At 41.1% G+C, this 20,496-nt stretch overlaps 1 protein-coding gene across 1 annotated transcript in view; it reads right to left on the bottom strand.

Moving 5' to 3' along the window:
• Window positions 1-4,286: 4,286 nt before the first annotated feature.
• The window catches only part of SORCS3 (sortilin related VPS10 domain containing receptor 3), a 275,315-nt gene continuing 259,105 nt past the window's right edge, over window positions 4,287-20,496 (bottom strand). The window contains exons 21-27 of the mRNA XM_032191225.1: window positions 18,401-18,524; window positions 15,588-15,700; window positions 13,468-13,599; window positions 11,524-11,623; window positions 9,948-10,053; window positions 5,717-5,877; window positions 4,287-5,119 (exon numbers count right to left, since the gene is read on the bottom strand). Coding sequence (XP_032047116.1) covers window positions 5,055-5,119; window positions 5,717-5,877; window positions 9,948-10,053; window positions 11,524-11,623; window positions 13,468-13,599; window positions 15,588-15,700; window positions 18,401-18,524 — 801 coding nt within the window. The 3' untranslated portion in view covers window positions 4,287-5,054. The remainder of the gene's footprint in view (window positions 5,120-5,716; window positions 5,878-9,947; window positions 10,054-11,523; window positions 11,624-13,467; window positions 13,600-15,587; window positions 15,701-18,400; window positions 18,525-20,496) is intronic.

Below are 20,496 nucleotides of genomic sequence, written 5' to 3'. Positions count from 1 at the left end.
TTCAAAAGCTGGGAGGTCTTCTGTGATGCTGGAGGTGTCTCATACATCATTCTCCAAAATGGCCACCCTAGCACTCGGTTGCCTGACCTTTTCAGCTTAGTAACGTAAAGGAAAAACAGAAACGATTGTTAATTATAGAAGAGAGAATAAACAGAATTAATTTACATTCATGTGTAATACATGCATAAAACATTTGCTGTATCACACCAGAGAAGAAACTTGGCCCTTTAGTCTCACTTCCAAAAGTGACCAGTAGTAGACACCAGGGAAAGAATGCAAGAAGGAGACAGAAGTGGAGAGATGTTTCCCAAGTGACTCTCCCATACACCAGAAATCTGTACTTTAGGGGTGTGTGTGTGTGTGCATTCCCATGGAGGGAGATGGCTGATGAATATCCAGATATACTTGCATGTTCTCTCTTACTTTTTTCCATTTTAAGTAGTCTCTTGTGCCGATGAGTGAAAGCAGATTGATATATGTATATATTTGGCATGGGTACTCTGCAGCATTTTCCAGACTAAAGGCTGCTAGATGGGAGTTTGGGATTTACAGGGCCCTGACTGCATAAGCAGGTTGGTCTCTCAGCCTATTTACCTTCGAGGCTCCAAAGAGGATCAGCCCGTGGGATGGAAAGGCAAGGAGATAATTATTTTTGGAGGGCAACAGTAAGAACGAAAGAGAGGAGGTAGTTTTTTTTATCTTCTACCTCAAAAATTCCTGCCTTATAACACTGTTCTGTTAGCCCTCCTTGTGTTTTGCATGACCCTGAATGACATACAGGGTTGGAGGACTAGATACAGCAAGAGGAATCCAGTGAGGACAGAGCAAAAAGGAAACTCGAGAAGAACAAAGACTGAAAGAGCAGCCAGGAGTAACTCTGATGTACAAAAATACATTTATTTTCAACAATTTCAAAACCACTGCCTTTTTTACAGTAGAAATATTCAAATGGAACAATAAAACCAAGAACAGTATATATATATATGTATATATATGACTCATGCATTTGTATTACTGTGTTTAATACAAGTATTGCAATTGTCTGCCTCATTTAATCCTTTAAAACCATGGTGGTGGTTTGGGTTTAATGCACTGTCCAACATCATCAGAAGGGATATGAGAATTCTGGTTTGCTTTTTCAGACCAGCACATGCTGGAATCTGTGTAGGAACTGACTGAAGGAAAAGGGAGGAGAACAGGACATCTTTGCACATCCCTTACACCAAGGCTTAGTCCAGAAGAAAACGCATGTTCTCCTGTGCCTGCTCTCATCAATAGCAACTCTAACTGGAAAACTCTGCAGTCCCCAGTCTCTCTAGCCTCATTTCCAATCCTGCCAGGCTTAGTGTTGGGTTCTTAAGCACAGGTTAAACCAAGTAGGGGATCTGTTGGGTGTTCATAACAGATTTACAGACATACAATCATAAGCTGCAGCTAGTCTCCTGGTCTCATGCATTATTCCTATGTTACAGTCAATACACGGCAGAATCTATCATGGGGGAAAGTCTGGCAGTGATAGAGGCCACTGACCCAGTCTCTTGCTCTCCCTTTCTTTTCATCTTTATACACAACTTGATTGTGGGAGCTATTTATGTTCTACTTATCATACTGCCTCTTTCCTTCCTCCCTAAGGTAAATAATCATCTACAGCTTCAAGGACTTCCATTACATTTCCTCAGGGGTAAAACTTGCAGGGAGGAAAAAAATGGAAAAAAAAAAATGACATCCCCAGGTTGCTGTTCCCCATCATGTAGTATACAAATAAAAATGTACAATTTTCCAGCCTGTGCCAATGCCCCATGTCAGTACCTTCCAAATAAAATGTGGCTAACACTGGCTGCCTAACCCAAACCTTACAGAAGTCCCCTGGACAGCTGCAGACTCAGCTACCCTGCAGGGACACGGTAGTTACCCTTCTAGCATCCTAAAGGAGCAGCTTTCAATCACTAACACAAGGTTTTCCCAGCTGCCATCAGCCATGTTTTGCCCTAATTCAGGGGCTATGATCTGGCAAACATGGTCCCATGCTTTTTCCAGACATGCATGGAGCACACTCATGTTCAAGCAGTAGTGCAAGAAACTCCCCTGACAGGTGCTGATACCCAGAAAGTGTAATAGAAGGTGAAATTTGAGTCAACTCAAGAACCAGGCAAGGTTTTTGACATCTAATTTTGGGTCCACGGTTTTTGTTTACTTTTGAGTACCTTAGGGTAATCTTAGATTGAAAATGTCTTTCTGGACTGATGTTTCTCCAAACTTCTCAGCCTTCACAGAGATAAAATTTGGGGAGGAGGGATTAAAATGTTTCCATTTTTAATTTTTTCAGTAGCTTACTCCCAATTTTTTCCTCCTTGCTTCCTCCCATCCATTATGAGTTACTTTAGCATATTTAAGAGTATAAAGGGAGAAACTGTTAAATTGTAAAAACTGTAATCCCATTTCTTTCTTTTTAAAATCAACATAAGATCATTTCTTTGAGGAGAAAAAAAAAAAAAAAAAATTGAAACAGTGAACATTTTCACTTTGTTTCCTGGTTTAGAAAATAAAAATATGGAAAATAATGAATATTTCTCTTCCAGCCCTCTGCAGCAGCTCACAAAAGCAGTCCCTCAAATTCTAACGATCAGCAAAGACTGAGATCAGCCCACAATTTAGCTCAAGGCCCACAGGACCATTGCTTATGTACATCCCTCCCATCTATGCCTAAATGGGAAGCTATGGCCTTGCACTAACAGTGTTATCACCAGAGTGGGCCATTACTGTAAACTACTTTGGTGTTTCAGAAGAACAGTGACAGTAACACAACAGTTTATGTACATGTGATGGATGGAAACTCAAGTTTAAAGAGAAAAACACAGCCATCACTCTTCAGCTTGTATTAGAAACTAGAGCAGAAAAGTGAGGGAGGAAACAGAAAAGAATTTTCTTTAAACCAAGAGAAAAGGCCCACAAGCCTTACTGAAATGGAGGAGCAGAACAACTGAGAATATTTAGTTTTAATTCTTCACACAAACCAGTATTTCCCTATGTTTTGCTTTTACTATTTTAGCACTGAAATACCTTCTGTGTTTTTCCACAAAACGATGCTTAACCACTGTTTTTCTCCCCTTTCAGGCCACATCAGGATTCTAACCTTTGAAAGATCTTCCAGCCTATTCAGAGTGAACACATGTAGCTGAGGCTGGTTTGCAGCCAGCATGTTGTGATACAGAGAGGTAGCAAGTTAACACCTTAATCCTAGCCACCTTCTCATTTCAGTCCAGAGATATTAAAGGTAGAATTCTCTACCTAGATTGTCACCTGACTTAATTTCTGTCTACTGTCACCATGCAAGCACTAGAACATTTCCCAAACATGCCTCTAGTCTTCCATCCACTCCCAGTAGGTCTTATAGCTCAACACCCTGCAGAATAAGGTCCACTTTTAGCATCATCAGTTCAGGACAAACAGGTAAAAGCAACTCTCCACCAAGTCTACCTCCTGCCCACTCCTAGGGGCTATTCTCAGCTCGGTGTGCTGGAAGATTCCTAAGGAGTTTTTCACTATTTTTTTTCCATTAACCTCGCTGTTCTGATCAGAAATTACCAACCCAACATTCAAAAATTACTCCACTGGCATTTCTGTCCAGAACTGGAAACACCCATTCTAAAGCACACACAAGACCTTTCCTAGCTCAGTTATTTAGGTCTGACTAAGCATCCCCTTCTCCAAAGAGCAGTCCTTAATCACATGCATCATGTTCAACCGAAATCTAATACTCATGCATCCTGAACAGCACTTTGCTTCACCAGCTTAACTGGTAAATGCATGATGTATCACTGGGAAAGGAGCTAATGCAGTCTGGCACACTGCCGAGTTGAGGCTGTACTGGGTACTGCAAGCACACTGGTATTTGTGCACATTGAGATTGTGATAATTTTCCGTTTTCCTTATTTTCCCCGATATCACCAAGATCCTTCTCAGAAGTGAACAACAGCAATGGAGGTGAATAGATGATGAAGATCACTAAAATATTTGTGAAAGACTCATAGTCCATCCAGATAAAATCTTTTTCTGCTCCTTCATAGGAAATTATAATACACATTAATAAAAATAAAAAAAGGCTTGCAGTTATACACAGAGAAATAAACCATGCTGTTTACACACAGCAGTGTAAGATTGAAATAGGACAGACAACTGGAACACACTTGGAACCAAAGTGTGATTCAAGTGCTCACCATGGTCCCTGTTTGGCTGGCGTGTGTGTGTGCGTGCATGTGTGTGTGTGGTTCAGGTTTTGTTTTAAACATATCTTCTTTTACTAAACATTAAATTATTTCCCAAGAAATAAAAAGCTATGTACATTGTAATTATCTACAGTAGGCCTTCGGCATCCTCGCTATTCACATGCACGGGGTTCGGGCTGCATTCATAAACTCAAGCATGCCTCTTCATTGCTTGCGGTGCTGTCCCTTCCAGCCAATCCACAATCCAAGGAACACCGATGGGTATGCTTGCTCTGATTTTTTCCCCCTTTCTCAGCAGTCAACAATGCCAGAGGGTGACTGAAATTAAAAGCAATTAAAAAAGGAGATCCTGCAAAAAGCTGTGACATGTGCATCAATGGAAAATGAGGGTTGTTGGCAGGCTGCAGAGCCTGGTCCCACAGCTTAGCCTGGGCCTTCTGGCAGGATGAAATAGCTGATTCATGATTCACAAAGGGGGCTGAAAAGGGACCATTTACTTATATTTATCTTGCCTTCTGTATCATATCTGCCAATTGTACTTTAATACTTAATTCCCATTCTGTATTTAACAGGAGTCTGGTATTCAAATTCCAGTACACACTTCACTTACTCTTTGCTCTTTATTCCTAACCTGACAAGTATTTCCTAAATATGAAGAACCCTCGTTATTTATGAATGCAGCCCTGGTAAACAGAAAAAGCCCACCCCATCCCCTCCCAAATGATAATAATGACATATAACTCTCTCTTTTCATAATAATAATAATTATAACAATAATAATTACAAATAAAAATTCAGAAATGTTGTAGACCAAGAGGACTCTCAGTATTAAACACTAGTGCAGTTGGGGATTTCCTTTGTGCTTTCACTGTTGGCAATTGTTGAGATGCTTCCTGTGGAGGGGAAAATGAAGAAGAGTCAGTGCACTGCCTTCAACAGTTTGATCTATATTGCTTCTTACTCCTTCTTAGGATGTGTTTGTGTAAATGTATAGACAGAAAAGGTGCTTAAAAGTAATACACCTTGTGTTGTATTTGCAATAAACATAAAGCATGCAGAAAAGCTGTTATTACAGCTCTGTTGGCCACCAGTAAACTCGTTGAGCTATTGGTGACATATCCCCTTGTAATGATAGCACACCAATGGTGTAAGTTTGGCTTAGCTGATTCTTCTGAGGGTTCAGGGAATTTGGGAGCCTTCCAAAGGATAGAAAGGATCATGAATAGACCAAGGTGTGAGTCACAGCCTTTTCTAACTCACTCCTATATTCCTGTTATTGTTTCCAGGCTCCTACCCTGGTCATACAGCATTGGGATAAAGGCTGGAAAATCATAGGAAAAATTCCCTGTTATTCTGTTGCAAGGAGACTTTGCCCCTATTTCAGTATCTGCTTGTACCTATGGTCACAGTCACTGCCTCACCTAACACCCCACTGACAAACATCCTCACCCATAACATGAAACAAGCCCAAGCCAAGGGCTGTGCCTCACCCATCACTCGCGTGTCCAGCTCTTTGTCCATCAGCTCCTCGGGGTCTGTGAACTCACTCAGAGTGATTTTGGGGGCATTTTCACTTTGGCTGACAGAGCCAATCATTTCTTGCTCCTTGTCATGCTGAACTTGGGCATAGATATTAATCCAAGGGATTTTCCTGCACAGGAAAGAAAATATTTGAGGTTATATTTTGCCAAGGGATCCTTGGCATGTCATTGATTAATCAGACCGATTAAAATGAAACCAATCCCCGAAATGCAGCACTGGCAGTAATGTAGAGTAGCATCATCTCTCAGGCTGGTGAAAGCACCACAGGGACATTCAGCTCTGAGTGTGCCATTAGCATCCACTAATAACATCAGCCTAAAGCTACCCCAAAAGTTTTAGGCCACTACCTTCCTACCCTGTGCCTCCAGCAGTAAACCTAAATGCTCTGGCCCTTCCCTTTTAAATGAGAAGACGTGCACACAGTTTACACCATACCCCCAAGTCAGACAGCAACAATCAACTAAGTTCAATCAGTTGCAATTGCCAACTCTCTCAGTATTTATTATATGATCAGCGGTGCATTGGAAACCAAAAGTAAAAATCAATTTGAGCACTACTATTAACTGAGAAAAAATTGCTAGGTTTGTTTCTATTGACAGGCCCACACTGACACAGTAGAAACTGCCACATCAGAATGAGTTATAAAGAATTGGCCCTGCCTCAGAGGACAGAAAGGACTTGAACCTCATAAAAGCTATGAAAACTCTATTTGTTACCATTTCATTGCAAAACACAGTTCGCCATGCTAAGGATCATGCAAGTTTGTAGGGACTTATTTTCCCTTGCTGTTCATGGAACCGAGAAAGTGGAAGCATTATTTCTTTTTTCCTTCTTCCTAAATAAGTTAATTTGGACTGCTGGAATGATATCCTCGCAAGTCAGACAGTTAGACAGTTAGACAGATAGTTAGATAAGCCTCCAGGCATAATCCCTGAAGGAATGCAAGTTTAAAATACGAGAACTGAAAAGTAATGTCTTAAGCATCTTGGAGGGTGCTACAGTTATCTGTGTTCAGGGGCCTGTTGGAAGGTGACCAAATGTTTTTGTCTAATGTCCTTAGAAGGGCTCTGAGCCATGCATACCACACCGCATAAATAAGGGAAGTTCAGGGATTTTATCTGTTCATTAAACCACACAGGAGAGAGACACAAGATGTCTCAGAACTTCCATCAGTTTTATAGACCTATACTGATTTTATTCCAGTCAAGTTCTGGGCTTATGTAACTTGCACTATTGGCTTGATTTGGCATTCTGTTCTTAACCAGCAGCAAGTCAGGACATACTGGGGATGTTTAGCAGTAGTTAACAAATCTCATGTTCTTCTCCTTTTCTTCTACCCTCCATCTTTCTAACTTTCAGACATGCCTTAAAGTTCACTAGAAGACATCATTACTACACAGGGAATTCACACATTGCATTTACATGGTTGTGAAACACATGGTATGGTCAGGAGAAGGACTAACTACAATTTTTTTGTGACTCACCAGTACCTCTCTACAAATAATGCAGCCATGGAGAGAGGAACTCTTCCACCCCTAAGTTCCCCCACCCAAAATGATAAAGAAAACAGATGAAGAAAGTAACAAGATCCCCAAAGGGTTCAAGTGCCAAGAATACATCCAGAGATGAGTGGAGATGTGGACATGAGAACATGCCTAGAAATGGTGGAAGACTCCATTTTGCTCCCAAACAATGCAATGGTAGAGTGATAGTCTTCTGAGATTTGAGAAGAAAGGTGAGAAGAACTCTTAGGAGTTATGAGGCAGAGAGCTTTCAGGTACTCCAGAGACTTAGGGGAAAAGAGAAACTGAGCCAGGTGCACACACATGCATGCAGACACACACACTGAATCCTGTTGTGCCTCCCAGCAGACAGGTGCCCACAACTTTCCACCAATTACCACACTATTATCCACCACGTATACACAAACAGCATTGACCTGCTATACACTCATACTCCCAGGGAAGGAACAACCTATTTACAGCTGATTTCCCCAGCTTTCCCCCTCCTTCCTTTTCCACCCAGACCTCCTCAACAAGCATCTCTCTGGCAGCAGTGTTTAACATACCTGCTGAGTTTATAACTCGATGGGCTCATAATAAGGAGCTTGTGTGCAAACCAGCAAAGCACCAATTCTATAAATTTATTGAATTAAAAATTCATGTATGCCCGCGCTTTCCCCACAACCTTTTCCTGTAAGCAGCAGTTCTGCATTCAGACCAGAATAACCATTCATCAGAAAAGTACATATTGCTAATGGACCTCTGCATCACTGAGAACAAGAGGGAAGCTTTTGTTTTCAACCCCTTTCAACCTTCCATTAAGAACTGTTGAATGCTCTCACTGAGCTGAAATAGTTGCTTTCTGTCCTGAAAAGTCAACCTGAGGACAGACACTCCAGAGTGTCTGTCTTTCCTAAAGTATCTGACTTTCCTAAAAACTCAAGCTTTAACCATTTCTTCCCTGCCACCCCACACTGCCTTCTTCCCCCCTCCAGTTTGTAATGCATTGCATTTTCAGACAGATCTTTAAAAGACATGTTCTTCCCAGCCATGGAGCACAGCATAAGGCTGATGGATGCTATGCTCAAGGTTTCAATAAGTCTCTGGACACATAAATAGTATGAGAGTTTGTTTCATGAGCTATAGTAGCATGACAGGACCTGGAGCCTGCCAATGCAAAGTGGATTACCATGTTCCATACCACTCGACAGCAGTCAAAATATGCAGATCCTTCTTCTTGTTGACTGATCCCTGACCATAGATCCAAAGACATTAGATCAAACCTGAGAAACTATCTCACCAAGACAAAAAGGAAAGCGCACCTTACAAATGGATGTACATAGATCTTGACACATCTCTCAGAGAGATTTCATTGCCTTCCTCATCCTATATCTAGGAGTCAGAGAAATCGTCAGCTGCCTCCTGGCACGTTATTGCATCAATGCCTTACACAAAATCCCCAGGGGAATGGGACACAGAAACTCTATTCCACCTCACAGAAACAGAGAGAGGATTAGTGATTACAACAAGCAGGACAGGCTGAAGACCTGGAAATCTGCACCTCAGCAGATTCTCATACATGGATTCTTGGGAAATTGTCCTGGTCCACTGAAGTCAGCAGGAGTTTGTTAACAGATCCTGATGTGCACAGACTTAGACAATGGTTAATGTAAGAGCTCAGAAAACAGGGCAGCTTTAGACCTGGAGAGTAGGACATATGACTGTCATTCCATGTTTAATTTTTGTTTCCTATTAACAATATTAGAGCACTAGCCTTACCTGGACCTGTAGAAAAGCTGGAGAGAGAAACATATTGTTGGAATTTAGACAGGAAAACTCTAGCTTTCCAGTTTGGGGGTTTACAAACTATTGATGTCCAGATTTTTATTTTTATGTTTCTAATACAATATTTTGTCACAAGGCAGGATCTGGGTACACAGACCATTTAACACAGTGAGTACTGTACTGAATACAAAGTTCCTGCTAAGAAGCTCTATCTGTCTAAAATATACTCTTATGAGGTAGCCCTTCAGCTAACAGGATATTCTTACCCCATATTGTGTTTGATAGCTTGCAGCAGCAAAGTGCCATGGGCGAGCACATATCCTGCTTACTGCCCAAAAGCAAAAGGTTTGTATTAACAACTAGGAAAGAAAATCTCAGCACAGATTCCCTCACAAAGCCATTTGATGCTTAACACAAACATTTCTGGCATCAAGTTTCCTTCTCTTAACATAATGACACCCATTCCCCTGCATGACTAAGCTATTCACTTTGCAAGATACAAACGAGATCCTACTACACTAAGGCAGTTGGCAAGATGGATATAGGCTGTATGAAGACATTGATCTTTTTTTTTTTTTTTTTGACTAGGTTTGCATTGTGTTGCTCAGTACTCAGTGAGCACACATGGTTTGTTCCAAATTCTGGTCAGTGGTTCAAACAGTCTGCTGAAGCAGGTCACAGCTTGATTTCTGAGCTCTTGGTGAACTTTCAGAGCAATGTGGTAGAAAGACAGGAGTTAAACTCCTCTCCGAGAAATACAGAGCTACACTGGTCTAAGCCTTAGGCCAGTATACCTCACTCTACACCTGCAATCCAGGCATTATACTCTGCCTAAATTTCCTGTAAACCATCCACTCTCTCCTCCTTCATCCTCCACAGATTCTCAACTTACCTCTTGAATTTGTAGATTAAAAAAACAGCCAAGCCTACAAACACCACAGACAACAACATCAGCATCGCCGAACTGCTGTGACCCGTGCTGGAATCAACAAGGGGTGCTGCAGGAGGAAAGGCATAGAATTACATTTGCAAGATATTCTTAGGGAACACATGACTACCAGAGAATTGAGCTCAACCCTGTCTTTGCCACATCTGCTTTATTATCACCACTGCATGGTGCATGCTGTTTTCAGCAAGACCAATCAGTAGGAAATTAATTGACTCTTGTGTCCTTTGAAAGCCAGGCTCCTTTTTCAAGACAGTGCAGTAACATCTCCTAGTGAAAAGGCACAGCAAGCCATGCTCATCTGAATGGCCAATTATTAACATTCTGTATTAACATTCTGGCCTTTTCTTTTTGGGCTTTTCCAGGGACTGGAGTGGAAATTAAATTCATGAAGTGTGGCTTAATGCATATCTATTCTACTCTGGAGAAGAAATCTCATAGTGCCCATGAACAGTGTGACTCCCATCTTTCACAGACATGTCCCTCTCACGTGTGAAAGTGTCCTGGTCTTTTGAGAAGTCTCAAAGCTTGTCCTTCTTTTGGACCTTGCAGACCTGCCCAAGACTTTCTAATCAAGTTGGTTTTCATAACGGAGAGGAGCCCAAAGCAATAATTCTGGACCCAAGCACATAATATGTTATAACATCTTGGAGTTTTGATCCATCCATCCTCAGCATTTTGGGTGGTGTAAATAAAGTGTATAATGATACCTTGTTTGTGCAGCTATTTTTACAGCTCTTTAGAGCAGACAATCTTAATGGACTGAGCACTGTGCTGAGAATCAAGTGTCTGATGAGAAGTCCCTAATGATGTTCAAATGTTTGTAAGTAGCATCTGAATACTTCTCATTTTGCATAAGTATCTGGTTCTTTTTTTTTTTTCCTTGTAGCCATCACAGTCTCAGCAATAACTGAGAGTTTCACTCTAGGCTGGCCAAAATTCTCAGCTGCAGCTGAGAGCTTCACACTAGAGTGGCCTAAAGCACAGGCAGTGATGCAACGTGAAGTAATTATTCATTAGTATGTGAAAATTGAGATGTATAACACTGAACTTTAAAGAAGCTCTAATTTGTAGAAGTCAATATTCAGCCCCAGATGTTTTCATGAGTGTGGTGCCCACATAAATCTTCTTGGCTCACCATAACATTAACAATCCCTCTCTGCAATAAGGATTTGATCCAATCCCAATTAATTCTACAGGTGCCCAGTAAGAGTTTAACAGAAGATCTTCCACCTGATGTTCTAAAACACCTGAAAAACATCACTGTACTAGTTAATTAAAATCTACAGGAAACTCCTAAATGGAACTTTTAATACTTGAACAAACTGGTGCATGAAGATGTCACTGCTGAATTCTGTCTTCAACACTTCCTCCTTTTGCCACAGACATTGTCTCGAGATGATTAATCCTAAATATCCTACTAGTGTATACCAAATTGTGTGTGCTCTGATGTAGACGCATCCTTCTGGAGCTGTATGAGTCCTCAAAAGATCCACAGCTACACCTTTTACTCCTCACTCACCTAATGTTAACTGAGTGACATACACAATGACTTCAACACCAGGCTTCAGTTCAAACTGGACCAGGTTTTGGTTGAGAGCATTAAAAAGGATTTCAACAACCTGTAGAAATAATAAGAGATACAAACAGTTACAATATGCAAAAGAGCAGGCTCTGGAGAATGTTCAGGAATTTATGTAGTCTATGAATGGGGACTAACATCTTATTAGCTTCAGGAAGAGGTAGAAGAAAGCAGGGAAGAGAAAGGAAGTGAGAAGACTGCAGAAGTGAAGATAAACTTGTACATGTACTTCAGACAGAACTGAATGTTACTGAATGCAAATCTCCCTACAGGACAGACATTTTTGAGACTTGTATATCCTTCTGGAAATACAGGGCAGGGGAGAGAATGGGTAGTGGAAGAGAAATAAGGATCTTTTCACCCAAATTCATGTGAATTTGAGCTAATGCACCTGGAAATCACTGAGATATAGGCTTTTCATTAGTGAATGAGGGAACCGAGATGGGTGGTCCAGCCTAGTAACATCTCTTAACTCACCCACATTCAGGACAACCCCAGTCCTGATCCTGTTTAAATAGATTGTTGGGGATGCTACAAATCCAGTTTTGAAGATTAACGTCAAACTTGTCATATTTCTCCTTCATTTAGATGAGGGCCATTGCAGTGGAGGTTACTCATGGCTCAGTAACCTACCTATGATGTATTGTTTTGTTGCCTTGCAGCATATACTTAATGTATACTGGAGCCTGAGCTTGTTAATGCATGGTCTTTACAGAGTAGATCTGATGGCCAAAGCAGAGCTCCTCAAGCAGGAGCTATCAATTGGTTCCAAAGTACAAGTGAGTAGGCTTTTAAATAAAGTTAGAGCACTAGAGCTTCAGTTCAGGGTCAACTAGGTCAGAAACCCAATCTGAGATATCTGCATAATACTGATATATGAAACATTTTTACAACCATGCGTTCATGGAGAATTCTAATGTGGGTAGGTCCTACTGAACAGGACATAAATGATTCCAAGAAAATCTCTCCAAATAGCCTTTTGAACTTTCCCTCTGCCATGCATCTCCTCTGCACACTTAACAACATGAATATAAGAGTGAAGCTTTGCTAGCTTTCTAAGACAAATGTACTGCTCTAAAGGGGCTGACTCTGCTCAGTGGGTGACAGCATCTTCCACAGAATTCATGAATCCTTTGAATTATTCAATGTTTGATCACAGAAGAGTTACTCCTGTAGGTGCTTTGAGATGGGCTCACACATAGCTTCCCCAAAGTAGAAATGGTGCATATAAGAACATAAGCTATAGCCAAGCAACTTTTCCAGCAGTACTTCACTCCTTTGCCTTCATAGACCTGATTTAATCACTTGGTAATTCTAGCATAAAAAGCTCCTGCAGACTAGTGTTGTTGTTCCTAGCTCTTCCCTTGCCTGCATATCACTGTAGCTATTCATCACTGTAATTACCTATTTATCTAAATGGATGGATATTGTAACTTCCAAATATAGTTTGCACATGCTATTCGCTGCTGCAGAAAAAAAAAAGAGGTCTTGTTTCAGCAATATACAAACTGAAGAACTTGATTTATTTCAGTAAGCCTCAGTATATTATCTTGCTGCTTTGGCCTCTGTCTATTAGCATTCCTCCAGGGAGTGAAGGGAGTATGCATTCAAGGTTCCTTTGGCCATAGCTGCTGTAATGAGGACACACCACTGATCTAAGAAGAACCACTGCTGGTAGACTGTGATATATCTCAGTGAGGTGCTTGGAAAGCCAATTTTCCCTGTAAAAGTCATTCTCTTTAATGACATAAATATACTGCCACAGTCCCAGATGCACCCAGTTCCATCACAGTGACTGCAAGTTATTTCCAATACTACAAAGGTTGAGGGACGCATCTGCAAATGGTATGATGGGAATGAATGGTCTGTGAATCCTTTCCTTACCTGCTCCAGATCAGCCTCACTGCTTTTCCTCATCTCTGTTGTATTTTTACGGGGCAGTATGAAGAGTTCAGCAGAAGTAGGCAGCCCAGGAAATACAGCTACCAAGATCTGTTCATCAGGGATACCAGTCACCTAAAAAAAAATGTAGAAGGAAGTCTCTAGCTGCTCTTATGTTACTGATGTTTCCATCTGCTATGGAAACTGTGCTCCTGCCAAATTATTTGACAGTTCTGCCATAAATGTGGCCCTGATGAACTGCTTTGCCCATTTAGTGTGTCTTGAAATAGAAGTTCTGCTAATGGTACACAATTTCATTTCTAGAAGTAAACGTAGGGTTGACCACATCCCTGGGCTCAAGGACCTCAACCCAGAGTTCAAAGTCCAAACTTAGGATATCTCCAGGTCTGAATTTTCCATTAAGTCCTCACCACAAAAGAATGACCCAAAGTCAGATCCAGAGAGCCTAACTCAGAGCAACCACTAGTAAGTGTGCAACTAATGGCAACATATGAAGAAAATTACCTACAAACACCTTCTAATACCAGGTTATGGAGATCCACACATTCCATATGCAATGTATTTCTTCACGTCTCCATTGGGAAACTTTTTTTTTTCTTTTTTTTTTTTTTTAATGACAGAGCTGATCAGAAGGAAGCTGCTCAGCTTGCTGAACCAAGATTCAGGCTCCATGCCTGACTCTCACTGCTGTCTTTATCATGACCTGCCCAATAAAGTTACTGCCCTCTGGTTTTACTTCCCAAAACCAAGCTGAGCATCCTCAACACAGCAGGAAGCTTCTCCTCCCTCAGAAACTCTCTGCTATATGAGACTAACTCAATAAACCACCTGGTCCTAACTCCAACTCAAGCTCCTTGGCCTCGTTCCTGAACTGAATCATATTGATGGGGCAGCCCCTATTCCTGGTGATCTGTCCTATAAGCATATACCACAGGCTGCAACCAGTCCCAAAAGGATATACAGACAAGCATTTCTATATGCTTTCTGATGTTGTCCATTCATTGATGTGACCATTCATTGTTACAACAAAATTTATTTTTTCTACAAACTTGACTCTGAGTACAGTAAAAGGGAAGACCAGTTTAAACAGATGAACTAAGTGTTTTCTCAGGATGGAAAAACAATCAAGGAAGCTCTCACAAACTGTGAATTTTGAGTGGGATGTGGACGAGAAAAGCTGAGCAGGAATGCACTTTCCTTGTAAAAATAATCAGCCTCCATTTCTAAGAACAGCTGTAGCTGAAGAAAAAAAACACACAAGATATATTTTGGCAGAAAGTAAAAATCACAAAACCTCACTTAAATCCGTCTCTTGATTTCACACAAAACCAAAGTCCCTAGCTATTTAATATCATAGATTATTCTGTCCCCTTTCCTGCAAGAATCTGAGTGCTAATTTACATATTCTAATTAATCCCAAAGGAAGATTCAGTATCTTACACCCCAGAAGCTTCTCTTTGTCCTTTGTTTTAAAAGGTGAGTTTATTTTCCCCTCTGAATCTTCATTTTCTGCCCCAGTTGGAAAGGGAGTAGAGCTTTATAAGATTCTCAAGTTGCAACACTAAGAAGTAAGATTTAAATTTAAAAACAAAAAATTTAAGACAAAATTTAAGACAATTTTTTTTAAAGACAATAATTTAAGACAAAATTTAAGACCAAATATCCAGAATAAGTAAAAGTATCTCTCTCATGCATCTAACATTATTACAGTATCTGTCTTCTGGGACAAAGTGGAGCAGCTGTTGAACAGGACACAGGAACACTACCCAAATGCTTGGAACAGAAAACAACGGACCCTGTAATATCAATTTGGCAAGTAAGAGTAATAGTGATGCTATTACAATCAGGAATTTGTAAAGTCCTCAGAGATATTAAAAGCTGAAAAATGCCACAGAAACATTAATAAAAGTAATTACAATATTTTCACAGAATTCCCAGAATAGTTTGCCTCTGTAAAAATACTCAGAATATTAAGCAGCAGTCAATTTAAAATGATAACTTCATTACTGCTGTTCTTCCCACTCTTCTAAGCTAGCATGTTGAAAAAGTCTGCATGCTTTAACAGCCTAGGCAATGTTTGAGCAGCAGAAGAGGAGGCTCACCTGTGCTAGAGCTCTTCTGATGACTTTGCCAATGTCTTGTCTCCATTCAGGGATGTCAGGGTTGTGGTAGTCCAAGTTAGGAGAAAATGACAGGAGTTGAGACTGGAAATATTCTGCAATAGAAAAACAGTATTGATGAGAAAATTAAACAGGCAGTGCTCAGGGTGTGGAAGTAAACAGAAAGACCATGATTAACGCAGCTTTAAACAAAAGAGATACTAAAGGGTGAAGGAAGAAAAAGGGCTGGCTAACACTAAGCAGGACAGAAAACTTGCAATGAAATAATGTTCTTATAAAGACTTTTTGCCCTAATGCCAACTTGTGGCTTTTCCCAGAAGAAATGGAAACAAGAATGAGAGAGGTGAGAAGATGCCTTCTCTTCACAAAGACTCCAGGCCTAGCAATTTTGCCACTTAACTTCATCAGATTCCATTTATAAGGAAGTTAGTTGACCAATAAACAAGATGGCATCTGCCTGAAATTTGGAAGGTCTGCGCAATTACATGCACTGTGGTCTGCAGAGAAAACACTTACTGTAAGTAATATGTTTTCAAAAGCAAGCATTATCTGTTTGCTCTCCTGGAGGGAAGCCATGAGTGGTTAATACCCCAACAAATCAGAGCCCAGTGGTGCTAATGACAGGCTAATCAAGCAGTGGCTATTCATGAAACACTTTGAAATTACTTCCTAATTGACTGATTGCAGGGAGGAAGAAAAACTTCCTAGACTTCAAATACAGACCAATATCAAATTTTCTCCATTTCTACCTCTCCACTCTGGTGTCATTAGAGTCCAAGCCTAGAATACTTATGACAAATAATGCACAATGGATTTGGGCCAGTGGGAGAGCCAGATTCAGGATAGAAATCTCACTCAGATACAAGTTACCTGGGTAGAAAACTCTTCTTTCTGTTTCTGGAGGTGTACTGTGTCTCACCCTGAATCACCTGATCTGCAACACTTTGAATAAGTACCATTGATCATTTTAAAAAAGGTACGAGTTTTTAGATCAAGCTAAACCAGCAAGAGTATAAATGAGGAAATCCACGGAACAGCAGGAATGTGTCAGCACAGCATTTGGCTTGCATCTTTTGCAAGTTCTGTTCTTTCTTTTTAGATGCTGCAACATTTTTAAATAAAACAAGCATAGAAGAACAGGTAAACTCTCTCATGTTCCGAAGGCTAAACCCAGACCCTGACCTTTTATATGCTTTGACTTGAGGGTTCAAAAGTCAGAACCCTCAGTACCATGGCCAATTTACTTTTTGACTAAATTCTGTGCTGGTAGCCACAATTTGAGATGACCCTGAATAAACCTCCTCCACTGCTAACATTGCAAAGCCATACTCCTGCCCAGAGCCATAACAGTTTAACAGAGGACACTGATTAGGATTGGTAATCCAAATTGCCCAGAGCAGATGTTTACCAAAATTGTCTCTCCTTCTGTATTCAGACTTGAACTGATCACCAGATCTGGGGTCTGGACTGACTTGCCCAGCTCAGTCTGCAGCATGGTGCCACATAGAACAATTTGGATGTTCCAACTAGATTAATTCCTCTGTGGTAAAGTCCCAAACTTTGGATCTTTTACATAAAAAAAAAAAAAAAGGAAAAAAAAAAAATTACAGGATGTTTAAAAACACTCTATGGGACCTACCGGGACCTTTACATCACAAATACAAAGATCAAGATCACCTATGGGACCCATCTTAAATGCGTCTAATTCAGGTTTATTCCAGAACCTAGTGGAAAGCTGGAAGTTTCCCAGACCTTAACACTGCATCTTGCAATGCCCAAAACGATCAAGTAGAGGGTTACTTACATTTGTTAATAGTGAGCTTGGGTATTACTGCATCGTATCAACGAATTATTAAAACCCATTGCATTTCACAGCCAGGCAATCAATAAATATCTATTTAGCTGGTTGTTAAATGTGAACATACAGCATTCCAGTCACCAGTGGCACATTTATCTATCTTTAATTACAGAAACAAGACACACACAGTTCAACCACACAGTGCAACCTCAGTTATTTGAAGCACAGGCTTCTCAATAAAACTTGCTGTCCAAAGAAAAGCTTGCCCTGAAATGCTGGATGCCAGAAACTGGTAAGGAAAACAAAGACAAGCCCAGGAAGAAATTATTCTCTGGAGAAATCTCAAAGTCCTGTCCAGAACTGCTGAGGGCACCCTTCCACTCAGGCTTTATTGAGCCCCAAACTAGGATAGCTCTGTGGTCTGTTAAAGAGTGCTTTGGGGAGCCTTTGATGTACAGATATGGCACAAATATTACCCACTGGGAAGTCCATTAAACACACTCAAATATCCAGCTGTGATATGGAAGATGGACAGAGATACCAGCCACAGAGACATTTCTACCCCATGTCTTCCAGACCCTTCTCTTTTATACAGTTACTGTATAAAGAGAAATATTGGCTGTATTCAGGCTGCCTTAATGTTGCACCATGCCTGCTTCCTTCCACAGCTAGGAAGCAACGGGAAGGCACTCTGGCTACAACCCTAAGTGGATTTTATTTTGTGAGTTCCCAGTAAGCAAGCTGATGGGCAAAGGAGACGCCAGACACTTTACTAGAGTGCTGAGTTTACAGATTTAGCTATCTGCCCCATTCAGTTCACTTCTGTATCTAGTGATCAGGACAAATCTGATCTACTTTGTTTCACGTTAACAAATGTTTGACTTCAGAGGTCCCTCCAGGCACTAGGGAGCTCAGAGTTCATTCCGGTTCAGCAACAACTGCCTTGTCTTCAACTCTAGATGCTCCCTGAGATCTGGTTGTAAAAGGATGAGGGTACCGTGCACTGCGATCTCCTTGGTGTCTTGGATGAGGGTGTTGCCCGCAGCAACTTGCACAGTGACAGTGTTCATCCCCTCCACAGCGAAGACGTAGGAGATGCTGCTTTCCAAGGTGATGAGGGGCTGCAAGAGGTAAACACAGATAGCAATATCAAAATCAGAATTCAGTTAACTCAGACAAAACAGACACCAGAATAATTCACCAAGCCACAGTATCCATCCTCCCCTGGCTGACACACAAACTGTGCTCAGAGCTTGCATGTCCTAAGGCTTCCTATGGCCTAAAAGCCTGTGACCCAAACATCACCCAGTGAGACCCACATCCCACAGGCAAAGCTTTCTCTCACTTCAATAAATGCCTCCTGAAAAAATTCTTCCACTGAATTGCAACCCATTATATGGTGAATACTTCAGTAAGGCACAGTCAGCAACCGCAGAATTAACGCTGCAGAATGCAGTGTCGTACGTACGTGAGCATGCAAACTCAGCATGGTTGCTTTATCAGCTGTGCAAAATACAGGGTGCAACTCAAACCAGCATTTGACTAGAAACCAGATGCTTCTTCTGACAATCCATGTAGTTCAGATTCAGGATCAGCCCTCTCTCTTATGAGTGCAAATCCATGCATCTATCTCAGAGCAGTGCTGCTCAGGACAGCAATGGCACCAAATACTGTCCTGTCCTTGTTTCAAGCCTGTAAAGTTCTAGCTAGCTCCAACTATAAGCTGGCAAGCCATGTTAACAAGGCTTAACACATGGCATAATACCTACACACGCTGCTGTCTGAATGTAGCTGGATGGCTTCCAGAGTAAAGTTGACCTTGTATTTAGCTAGTTCAGAGCCACGGCAGAGAAGGCTGACTTTATCTGCACCTTCTCAAACAGAAATGTCCTCGATAGCACTACAGTTCTCCTCTTAGCACAGAAAACCCTTACACTGATACACATCTAGACGAGAAAAGTGCACCATGTTCAGGGAAAGATTTGTGTATTGAAAACCAAAGGTCTAGCCCTAATAGTGCCTTTGAGCTGACAGCTGGTCTATAGACACGTCTCTTGGATTGGATTAAACCATTAAAATGGAAATAGCGATAGTAGTCTCCATTGCAAAAGCACTTAGAGGTCTAAGAGCACAGATAAAATCATTGTACCATTACTATTGCCTCTTCACCAAACTGCCAGTTTGTTCCCAGAGAAAAATAAATATATAAATAAACTAAGCCATCTAGCTCTCACACTTCATCTCCTCGAACTGTTAATTTGTGTGCATGTCACAACAGTGGCCATACATGTCATTTTCATAGGCAAATCGTAGTTGCCACTGGCATAGCCCAGGCTGGCAAACTGATTTCTCCCCTGCAGAATGGCACCATCTATATGGCCATTAGCTGAAAAAGCATTGGAAGAAAATAATAATAATAATAATGAAAAAACATGAACACAGGAGACAAAGACCAAGTGAGCAAGGATGCCAGCTTGAGGTAGCCCTGGAGTCACAGCTAACATATACTAACACATATCTAATACATGCACATCCCAGACAAGCAGAATAGACCTACAGTAAACTGCAGTGATATTAGCAATATTCCTGGAGGTTGCAGGTTGTGACTCTGTGCAAAGGCAGATAAGAGGAACCAATCTGGTCTTTAAAATTACTATTTCTCTTTTTTGTACGTGTGCATGCTGGACATCCCGTTACCATGGCTGATTTCACCTCCATCATGGAATTTTAACATTCAGCCAACTCCTTAATTTTAATTCAAGCACCAAGACCTGGAAACTAACTCTAAATTAAATCAAGTAGTTCAAGGTTCATTTGCTCAAACCTATTAGACAGCTGGACGCATTTATTAAACTGGACCTGTGTTAATCCAGGCAAATTGGCCCTTGGGTATACAGCAAAAATTAGCACAGCAGAAATTCAGCACAGTGATTTCAGCAGGGTGGGGCAGCACAAGAGCCTCAGCCTGGGTATTTGAGCGTAAGACAACATTCGCCTGTGCAGCAGCACAGAGTACATTAGTGACACTGCACAGTGACACAAGACACATCTGGTTCTGCGTGGGATGTCTACAGGCTGAAAAGGCACAGGAGT

The sequence above is a fragment of the Aythya fuligula genome, chromosome 7 (genome assembly GCF_009819795.1).
Source record: "Aythya fuligula isolate bAytFul2 chromosome 7, bAytFul2.pri, whole genome shotgun sequence".
Classification (NCBI taxonomy): Eukaryota; Metazoa; Chordata; class Aves; order Anseriformes; family Anatidae; genus Aythya; species Aythya fuligula.
The sequence above is the reverse complement of the archived record's forward strand: the minus strand, read 5'-3'. Positions and strand labels throughout refer to the sequence as shown.